The sequence below is a fragment of the Raphanus sativus genome, chromosome 7 (genome assembly GCF_000801105.2).
Source record: "Raphanus sativus cultivar WK10039 chromosome 7, ASM80110v3, whole genome shotgun sequence".
NCBI lineage: Eukaryota > Viridiplantae > Streptophyta > Magnoliopsida > Brassicales > Brassicaceae > Raphanus > Raphanus sativus.
Window position 1 is genome coordinate 19,183,709 of NC_079517.1, and position 11,122 is coordinate 19,194,830.

General features: G+C 29.7%; 1 protein-coding gene across 4 annotated transcripts; it reads left to right on the forward strand.

Moving 5' to 3' along the window:
• The first annotated feature begins 8,288 nt into the window (after positions 1-8,288).
• On the forward strand, positions 8,289-10,546 carry LOC108816310 (uncharacterized). Of its 4 annotated transcripts, none has more exons than XM_018588890.2 (6): positions 8,289-8,415; positions 8,889-8,997; positions 9,519-9,588; positions 9,665-9,885; positions 9,993-10,106; positions 10,422-10,546. In XM_018588890.2, the coding sequence occupies exons 2-6, from the start codon at positions 8,905-8,907 to the stop codon at positions 10,437-10,439; spliced, it is 516 nt and encodes a 171-aa protein (XP_018444392.2). In that variant the 5' UTR covers positions 8,289-8,415; positions 8,889-8,904; the 3' UTR covers positions 10,440-10,546. The 4 variants fall into 4 exon arrangements, with proteins under 4 accessions (XP_018444392.2, XP_018444393.2, XP_056846528.1 ...); XM_018588891.2 differs by having other exon boundaries at positions 8,306-8,415; positions 8,904-8,997; XM_056990548.1 differs by having other exon boundaries at positions 8,364-8,415; positions 10,417-10,546.
• The last annotated feature ends 576 nt before the right edge of the window (positions 10,547-11,122 follow it).

Consider the following 11,122-nt stretch of genomic DNA (forward strand, 5'->3'; position numbering starts at 1 on the left):
TTATCCTATCATTTAACTCTACCGTAATTATCATTTAACATCACCTCTTTTTATCTATTCTTTTATTTAACATTAACTCCATCAAACTTTCATGTGAATGTAAATCATTTGACTATAATTTAACTCCACCATAAATTATTTACAAAATATCTAAATCATTTGACTATCATTTAACTCCACCGTATATATTATATAATAGTACAAATATAACAACCCCTCTCTTTTATTATAGTCAAATGAATACAACAAATGTCTCCAATATAAATATGACATGAGTATGAGTTCTTAAAAATAAATATATAAATAAATAAAAATAAAAATAAATGTTACACATGTTATTAAAAATATATACAAGTCCAAAATATGTCATTGGACATGCCCAGTTTTAACTATCTTGATCCAATTATCTCCCAAACCAATGTATTGAATTAACCAAATAATTTAACAACATGTTTCAACCCCATCGGTACTTTTTTGAAACCCAATACTAAAGATATCATAATATTATTTTTCTTTATGCTCAAATGATGAATATACACTAAATAGAAACATCAATTTATTCTTTAAAAGTAATCAATTATGGGAAAACCCCTTCACCAAGTTAAAAATAAATTCTTATTTCAATAATAGAAACATCAATTCAAACTTTTAAAAAATCGATTATGAGTTTACTATACCTAAAATTTTGGTGGCAAACAAATATTCACAATCAAATTTATAGATTTGAAATATCGTAAATATGGAAAACCCCTTTCTCCAAGATTAATCTATACTATACCAAAAATCTCGGTGTCATGGGATTTTGTATTTATGTATATCTAACTTAATAGCTAACTTGACGTATTTATGGGATTTCAATAACAGAAATATAATTTATTTTAAATCGATTATGAGTCTACTAGCCTAAAAATAAATTAAAGAAAAGGAAAATAAGATGTAGCTATTTTTTTCTCTCTCTTTCCTGGATAATTGTTGTTACTAATAGACTTATTAATTCTATATGGACATGGACATTTATAATGAAATTTTTCTTTCTTGGGCATAATAGTTATTTTGTCAATAAATATAAAACAAAAAGATTGTATATTTTTATTGCACTTAAATTTCTAAAAAAAACACATTGTCATTTTTAATTTATTGGATTTTTTGCATACACATTCAAAATACTATTCCTCTAATTAAAAAATTGAATCTATAATTGTTTTTGGATTAATACAGATTCATTTAAGTTATTTTACTAAATATAAAACATTTACGTATCCGCACGATTAATCTTTCTTGCTATTTTCTTTTTTTTTCCCATTAAATTTTCTGTTTATCTATCTTATAATAATTAATAACTATTTTATTAAAATTATAATGGAGACTTTAGTCTTGTTCGTCTAAATCGTATTGGTTAATATTAGATTAGTGTTTCCATCTTATGTCTATATCTATAATACACTATTATGTTAGTCCAAAGCGTATTGGTTACTATTAGATTAGTGGTTCACAATACATCTGTAATACACTGTTATTTTAATCCAAATCGTATTGATTACTATTAGATTAGTGGTTCACAGTACATCTGTAATACACTGTTATTTTAATCCAAATCGTATTGGTTGATATTATATTAATGTTTGCACCATATAATTATATCTCTAATACACCAATAAAAAACTATTAATACAAAAAACAATTTTCATTGTTTTTAAACAATACGTTTTGGACAAACTCGAAATTATAAAAAACTACATTATGTGAAATAAAAAAATTCTAAATTGTATTGACTACTATAGAATATATGTTATGTGCTAAAACAAAAATAAAATCCGCGCAGTCGCGCGGGTCATGATCTAGTTATTTACTTAAATGATCAATACCTTTCTTGGTCAAAAATGATTATACCTTTTTCATATGTTATTACTATACAGCACTAATCTATGAAATTCTAGCTTATCCTTAATAATCATACCTTTCATTGATAACTTTTTAGCTATTTATTTACTTACCCAATATATGTTTGATTTTTATAACATATCGATATATAAAGTTCTAAAAATAAGGAAAACATGTAACAAAAAACGGGTTTAAGAGTATCTGCAATGTATTACTCTATATTTTACTCCAAATTGGTGTAAATCCAAAATGGAGTAGGGTTTACTCCAATGTATTACTTCATTTCTTACTCCATAAAAGAATATTCACAAATGTTTTATTTTTATTTAGTGAATAATTATGAATAGTACCTTTAATTGATAAGAGTTCAACAATTAATCCAAATATTTTATATTTAAAAAATATTTCATAAGAAAATATTTTATTTAAATTAAATATTTACCATTAAAAATAAAATTAGAGTTTTCTTACTATTTTAATTGGTGCAATTTTCATCATATGCAATTTCCTAATTCAAAAAAAATTATGCATTAAAAACACTAAAAATGATTTTTTTGTTTTGTAATTTGAATTACTTACTTGATCTAAATGTTTGTGCATACATCAAGCTCAAGAAGTACATATGTTATCAATCAAAATGTTGATCCACAAGATAAATAAATTCACCTATTCCATTTGAATAATACTTTACATATTCCGGAAATAATTTACCGAATTATTAAATCATTTATTTTTATAATATTATTTTATATGGTTTATTTTTTGTTTTGTTTTTTAGTTTATACATCTTTTATTTAAAGTTATTAAATAACAATTTGTGAAATATTTTATTTTTTTATTGTATTATTTTAAATATTATTTAAGTATAAAATAAAAATATTTAAGACTAAAATTATTATTTCATAAATAAAAACTTCAAAATGGAGTAATAGATGAGATTACTTCTTAAATGGAGTAACCCTAATCATTACTTCATTTTGATGTTAGATAAAAAGTGGAGTTGAAGAAGATTTTACTCTAAAATAAAGTTTAGAATCAAAAATGGAATAGGGTTGGAGATCCCCTAAAAAGTTTTTAAAAGAAAAAAAAAAGGGAGGAGAGGGGGTTAATTCTCACCCATGCACCAAGCAAAACAAAACGAGTTAGGTTCTCGTGTTGACTATTCGTCGCCAATCCTATCACGCAAGGTAGACATATTGAATATATGTAAATAATATACTAGTTCACTAGATGATAACCCGTACCTTGCATAGGATGCGATTATTTTTAAGATATTAAGACGTTAGGTATATTTATTTTGGATATCAGTTTAGTTTTGGGTTGTTTTCGGGTTTTAAGATCCTATGATATAGATACATTCTAAATTCATATTTATTTTTGTTTATTCGGTTAAAATGGTTGAGATTTTTGGGATTTTAGTGATAAACTCGTTTGATTTCATGTTCTTTGAATTTTAGACAATTCTAATATAAACCAATCGTTTCATATTATAAATTATGAAAAAATCATAATAAAATCAAATTTATATAACTGTTGAAGAAAACTAAGATGCCTATAAAACAATTCATTTCATTACAATTTGGTTAATGGTGAAATGAAGATTTTAAAACAATAATATTCTATATTACGCCTGATTTAGAATCTTCACCTCACATTTTGTTATATAAGTACTAACTTTAATGTGCATATTTGTGTGTATGCAAATTTTTTTAAAAGTGTTTCATCGCTATACATATAGCGTTAACTAATATTGAAAGAAATGTTTGTTCATATAACAAATGAAAGTTTTAATTTTTAAATTAAAATTAATTAATATAAAATATACTTAGTCATTACAAAATATTTTTTTTTAAATAATGACAATTAAATTATATACATAAATCGTTGTATAAAAATATATACATAAACAATAACATTAATATATCTACACATTGAACCTGGTGAGTTTAATTCTTACAATGTATTAAACATAAAGCCAATGAATTTTAACAATCAAGCATTATGTTTTAACATTTATTTTTCAATTTGGTCTGCGTAAAACATCTTCACAACCTACAAAATAAATAAAAAACTCGAAACTTAGACATGTTTAAATAAAAAAACGAAATTTATAAAATTTATTCAGGTGAAGAGTAAAGATGCCTACATTGGAGTCGATAAAAACCATTTCAATAGTTAGACCACTACCAGCAGAATATTGCTTCCACAAATAAAGGATCTTAACCATAATCTTCCACATTGACTTGAATAGTTTCAAATCAGACACATAAGTTACCGCAACCATTATAGGAGAATGAGATAAACTTGTTAAGGTTTCGGGTGTAGTGAATAAATAAAATTATGTGGAGCAGTGAGTCTTATATTGGTTTACTAAACCTAATTCAATAAATGTGGTATCTTGGTATAATATCGTATTAAATGAAAAATATTTTTACCTTGCCAATCACTCTTAGATATATAAATTTACATAACAAAAAATATGAAATATATGACATTTAGTATCATCCATTTACCTTGCTAATCACTCATAAAATATAAATATTGTCCAAACGTTAATGCTAGCCGGTCTAATTCGGGATGGGTAGAATTCATTGATATCGGTTTAAAAATCTTAACCATATTATTAAAATTCACGTGTAATAAAATTGTAGTATTTCATTCGCTTTAAAATTTACGTGTACTACGTAAGAATGACTCGTAAAGCATACTTGACAATGAGAGACTATAGTAAGAACTCTTATAGTTTGTATATAATATGTGTTATCGCTTGTGTCAAACTGTTATTATTTGTGAAAACAAATGCTACAATGTCTCGAGACCCGTACTTCGCTAAATGCAGAGACTGTCGGATCAAGAACAGAGTCTGCGGGTTCAACACAACCCACCCGAATCAAGACTTCATCTGTTACTCATCTCAAAGAGAGATAACAACAACGACGTCCCGGTGATATGCCTCATCTTCGCTTTAACATGTATCCTCTTCGCTATCTCCGTAGCGGTAGCCATCTTCCGATCAAGAAGAGCGAGCTTATATTAGTTATTTTTTTATGAAATATTCTTCTTTTCGTAGATATTTGAAACTTGTTAAGCAAGAAAATAAATATTGTTATCTCTACTTAAAAAAATTGTTAATTTTAATTAATAAAAAGGTCCTCAAATAAATCCCACACAAAACGCCAAAAATACCAAAAATACTAAGGTCGAAGATTAATAAAAGGGTTAGATATATACAAAGTTCATAACGTAAACAATTGTTCTCGATCTTCTTCTTCTTCTTCATCTGTATACCATGGAGCCTTTATATCGTTCTGATATACCATCTGAAGATTATGTTATTCAAACATAGACGGTCGTCACAATAATGTCCATGTTATTAAATAAAAAATGTGTTTGAAGATTATGTTATTCTAACAGACCAAACTCATCAATTAACAAAACTGTTCTTGCATGAATTAAAAAGGCAAAGGAACGTGCATGAATTGATAACAAAAACAGATTGTATGAAGTCATTATCTCTTCATTTTATATAGTTGATCATTAACAAAACCTAAGAGAGACCTCGACCAACCAACCTCGCAACTCATCAACTGACCGCAAAACTATATATTTACGTGAAAAAACAGAGAAGATACTGAGAAGAAACTGAGACGATGCGGAGAAGAAACAGAGGCAATTGCGCGAGGTTTATATATATAACTCATCAACACGATTGTCATGATCTTGCTCATGTCTCTGCGTCATCCCATTACGAGAGGTTTATATATATATGAGCAAAATCATTCCACGTCCTAAGCTCAAGACTTCTAAACCCTTTACATCACATCCCTTTGGATTTTTCTTTACAGAACTAAAGCTTCATGATTTGAACCCGAAGGAGTGCAAGAAGTTGTGCGTAAGTCTCAATAGCATCCTTAACTTCTCCTTTGGCTACACGAACCTTTGCATTCAGACGTAACAGCTTCCCTTGTTCCCACTTCCCTGTCTCGTTAAGCGCTGCATCCACGATAAAACCCGAGCCATAAGCAACCATACTTGAAGATCAGACTCTGCTGCAACCTTCAATGCTTGCATAGCGTATGCTAACGTTGAATCAAGCTTCCTCTCCTCTCCATTCTCTAATGCAAGATGGTATGGCAATGCATAAGGGAACTCAGAAGAACACGTCTCGCTTTGGGTTATGTTCGCTATGAACAATGGTTGTTCCTTTACATCCTCGCGCCTCCTTGTCTTTACACCGTCTCTTCCTCCTCGCTTAGTTACCTTGACAACTAAAATTAAAGCAAGATACGTATGTTTACGTACGCAGAGAAAACGTTCAAATAGTGTTTCAGAGAGACAAAGAGACATGAAATAGAAACAGAGAAATCTCACCGAAAATGCTTCTAAGTGTTTCTGGTTCGTGGTGGTGAGTTTAGTACGATCTATATCCTCTTGTTGAGATGGGGATTGAAACTATATGTTGTTATTGTGGTTGTTTCTTTTCGTTTGACGTCAAAGCTATGAAAAAAAATTCGTTATGTTCCTTTGTTATTTAAGCAAAAAAGGAAAGAAAGTTAAGCATTAAATATTGTGTTTTTTTCAAATCGCTCACAGAGTGACACGTGGAATGGAGCCTTCTCATGTATTCTAGTGAAAACCAGGAAAGCCTTAAAAATGCTTCTCCTTTAATATATAGGGGATATGTACCACATATATATAACTAGTTTTTTTTCCTCATTTATGATGGAGATCCTCAGATCACAATATAATATGATAAATGCACATTGCAAAAGACCCAAAAGATATTAGCGTAGATGGCTATAATAAATTCAGAGGACTCACCGCGTGGCCCTTAACGGTTCCCCACTTTATAAGCAACTTTAAGATACAGTTTGGTTGCAAAACTAATGCACTAGCATAACATAAAGAAATAATGCACTAGCATTCTCATATTCTATTCCATTTGATGCTTTCTTTACTATATTTATGAAATAGAACAGTTTTATTGCCCTCCAAATACAACAATTCTCTTCTTTGACGTGTTCATATACTAATGTACTATGCTATTTCTCATATTCTATTCCATTTGATGCTTGAGAAAAATATTCTATTTTGTTTAGAATAATAGTATATACTAAGTACTAATAATTGTTTCATGTTTGTCAATATTTGTGATTGTAACGAAAGAAAATTAAACATTAATATGATGAACTCTTGAATAAGCATTAGGTATGTTTTGTAATTGTATTATTCATATGAATTTTGATTTATTAGTAATGATCAAAATTAAACATTTACAAAATCAATTTTATCATTTCGTCAACCACATCCATACAAGTGTAGATTCACACAAGTTTCTCTTATGTACTATTTTCAGATGATAATATAATATAGTTTAATATCACAATATATTATATACAATTTAAAAATTTAGTTTTAATTATATTTTAAAAATTAAGAATATATAATATAGTTTACATTTGGATTTAGATTTAGTGATAACGAGTTAGGGCTTAGTATTTAAATTTGAAGCTGAGTTTAATATTTAGGAGTTGTGTGTGGAGTCAAAGTCTAATACTATTTCAGTAATATATAATACACTCTTTATTGAAAAGTCTTCTATTTTATATATTCATTATACTGTCATTCAGTCACTTGATTATGTTTTATATTTGTTTATGCATATAGATAATCACTCTTTCATCCGGTTAGAAAAAAATAGATTAAAGAATATAAGTAAAAATATTTATAACAGTGTAGTAGAAATTAATAAACTTTGAATAATATATATAACTTTTTTTAATAAAAACTTATAAGTAATACATTTATAAGAAAACTAATACATTTTGCATGTATAAACAAAAATTATAAAGAATATTTTTTTTTTTACATTTTTTTTTAACCAGTGCTTGTGGTTTGATGGTGATTAACTTGAAGGTAAAATCTCAATACGGTGAAACCACCAGGGTTCGAGTCCAGCTACTGGGGAATTAATATTTTGGCATAAGAGAAATCATATTTTGAAACATTAACGCATGGTCATAAACTCATTATGTTGGTGAAAATAAAAAAATAAATTATGTGAACTAATTCTAATATAGAACTAAATCAATAATTTCTTTGTATTTAAACGTAAAACCAAACAGAAAACCAAACATTAAAATGTAATCTACTTATTTTAAATTATTATCTTTGAACTTCATATAAATACTATAGGCAATAGGAGTGGCACTTCGGTTATTTTATGGATTCGGTTTCGGTTCGGTTCAGTTTGGTTAATTCGGTTCTAAAAATTTTCCAACGTAAGTAAACCATTACTAGTTTGGTTCGGTTTTAATTCGGTTCGGTTCGGTTGCCTCGGTTTAACTCGGTTCTGTCCGTTTTTTGCCTACCCCTAGATAAAAGTACGAATCAAGCGTGCGAAGCCCAGAGTTTATTTCTTCTCTAAAGGCCCATCCCAGCCTGCCGTATCTTCTGCATACTTCTTGATGATTCCCAGCCGCTCGCCGCCAAGACGTTTGGTTCCAGATCTGAATTGACTCTCAAACGAATTGGGTATGTCACTTTTTTCTTGATGATTTAAGGAGGAGAATTTTGGTATTATATAGTCTTTGCTTACTAAGATGTTTTGCACTCGGTTTTGTTAGGTTTCGAACCACTTTTTCTTGAATTTGGTTTTGAAACTTTGAGATAAGTCCATCTCTTAGAATAGATTGTTAGTATAAGTTTTGTTATAATATAATGTTACATGTCATTGTTATTTTCAGTACTATCAATTAGTACTGCAACAAAAAAAAATTTAGTACTGCAACAAAGTTGTATGTTGACAAACGGATTTTATAAATAGGCATGGTAGTGATCTGATTTCAACGTTATTTTTATTTTTGAACATATAGTTGATATAAACAATAATCCGTTTGTGGATTCACAATAGTGTAGATAAAATATGATAATACATATATATACTGTGTGAAGTGAGTGGTTTAGTATGTAAAATTATTAATCCTTGACTAATATATTGCCCAAAGTTTCTTCAAATACAAAATGGCTCAAATCAACCTACCTTTTAAAGATGGTCAAACTGTTGAAGTAAGATCCTTTGAACATGGATATCGCGGAGCTTGGTTTCGATGCAAGGTAATGTAAAATTGACTCTGTTTCTTTAGGGAATTAATCCCTTAAATATTTCAAATAGGCATAATTAATGTCTCAGCATGTAAAAGTACCAATTGTATCATCAACATGAGCCTATATGTAAAAGGACATGTGCTTCACCATGTGTAGAATCTCTAGGCTTCCTTTAACAGCCCGTATCAGACTCAAGGGGTCTACCAAAAGACCCTCACCTTACTGGCATAACGAAAATCCAGTTTGTTGCATCAATCTTTAGAGTTGGTGTCTCCTAGTTGAGTTCTTGTTGCATCGGGCAGTGCTGTAGTTAGTGGAGGGGTGCTTTTGCCGCCATTATATCAGATTATAAATTCATATTAGTGATTAGGAAGATAAGCCTGCATTAAGTCCATATTAAGAATCACATTATTATTCTTATCATTGTCATATTTGAGGTGATTTCTCATTATCACATTAAAGACCGGCTCATATTGTTGTACAATAAAATTAACAGGTTTGCTTTTTTTTTTTCTTCAATGGTTAATTAGATAATAAGGATATACATAGTGGCGGGGACATTGTACTACAGCTTGAAGTATCTTGATTACGAGAACGAAGGTGAGTCGTATCTTCCAATGCTTATTTGTTTTTTTTTTAACTAATATCATGTTTTTGAAAATTTTATACGATTCAGAGATACATGAGCAGCAAGTGTTTCAACGGTTTGAAGATGAGGAGAAAGAGTGGATAATGGTTCGACCAGCATACCCATCAGTACATAAAAACGAGGCTAACCCGGTGCCTCTCGTGGGCCCTCATGGTTCCTGGAAAGTCGGAGACTTAGTCGATTGGCATAAAGATGGTTGTTACTGGTCTGGAAAGGTTTTGGCAATCAAGAACAATCATGCACTACAGGTAGATACAAAGCAGTTTGATGCTGTGAAATTGTTTTTTTTATTGTAGTCTATTCTCTACTTTTGAAACTTGATTTCTTCAGTCAAAATCGATTATCTGTTTTGCAGGTTGAGCTGTATCCTCCACCACGTGGTGAAGGAGAGACTTGCAACGCTTTGAGCAAGGACTTGCGTCGATCATTGGAATGGTCACTTGAAGATGGCTGGACATTGCCTTCTACGGTTAGTTTGTATTCTGATATGTGATTTCGATGTCTTTTTTTTTTTCCTTAGATTTGTCAATCATGATCTTTGTTGATTCAGTAAGGAGTTAAGGAAACTTAAGATCTTATGTAGTCTATATGGTCAGTTCAGATTAGGGTATTTGCACATGATTGGTTAAGTTTATTATGATTGTGTTTCTTGTTCTTTTGATATACAATAAAAACTGCATGTTGGTTCTTGAATATGAATACAACTAGTTGGACTTTGGTATCCTCATGTGCTAGCTATATTGCTTATTTTGTTTGGTCACGTGTTTATGTTGTTGTAGGATAGGAGATAAAGGCAATGTGATGGGCTCATGAAACGTAAGAATGAAAGATTGTATATGAACGCTTTCTACTTGTATATGAACGATGACTCTGTTATGAGTATTTTCTAATGGTTGTTTGTTTTTAGCACTCAATTAGCTTTCTTTCACACTTTGTGGAAACTACTATTTAACATTAGAATATTAGATCAAGTAATTTGATCATGTTTGAGAGAGAACCCAAATTTCTAAAATTTATCAATAGTAGTCTCGGGTCGTCAAACATTTAATTGATAAAATCCTAAATGAAAAGTTCAGGGCACAATCCATTAAAACTAACATCCAAAATATTACCTTCACACATAATTAACACGACTACAACAAGAGCAACACGACAGCCTTAGGTGAAGCATCACTTTTACGACTGAGGAGAGAGTTTTATGGTCTAAGGTGATCAGGAGTTTCCAGAGATACAAGTCGAGGGAGATGAAGAAACAAACTTTTTCCTTTTTTTCCTGGCGTTTACCATCCTTTTCAGCTCATTCCCATGTAACACTACTATGTAGTGACGTTAATATCAACTCTTATTTTCTCTTTTCTTATATCCAATCTTTCATGCTTAAAAACTTCACCTCAAGGTTCACAAGAAGAATACTTTCCTCTTACCAACAATGTAGCCGTTCGTCATAGCAAAAAAAGCGTTGGTCTGTGGATTTTAACCCTTCCA

Coding starts and splice junctions, on each gene's coding strand:
- LOC108816310 (XM_018588888.2), top strand. CDS start 8,905: ATGGCTCAAATCAACCTACCTTTTAAAGATGGTCAAACTGTTGAAGTA. Junction 8,998..9,518: donor GAGCTTGGTTTCGATGCAAG/GTAATGTAAAAT, acceptor ATGGTTAATTAG/ATAATAAGGATATACATAGT. Junction 9,886..9,992: donor AGAACAATCATGCACTACAG/GTAGATACAAAG, acceptor TCTGTTTTGCAG/GTTGAGCTGTATCCTCCACC.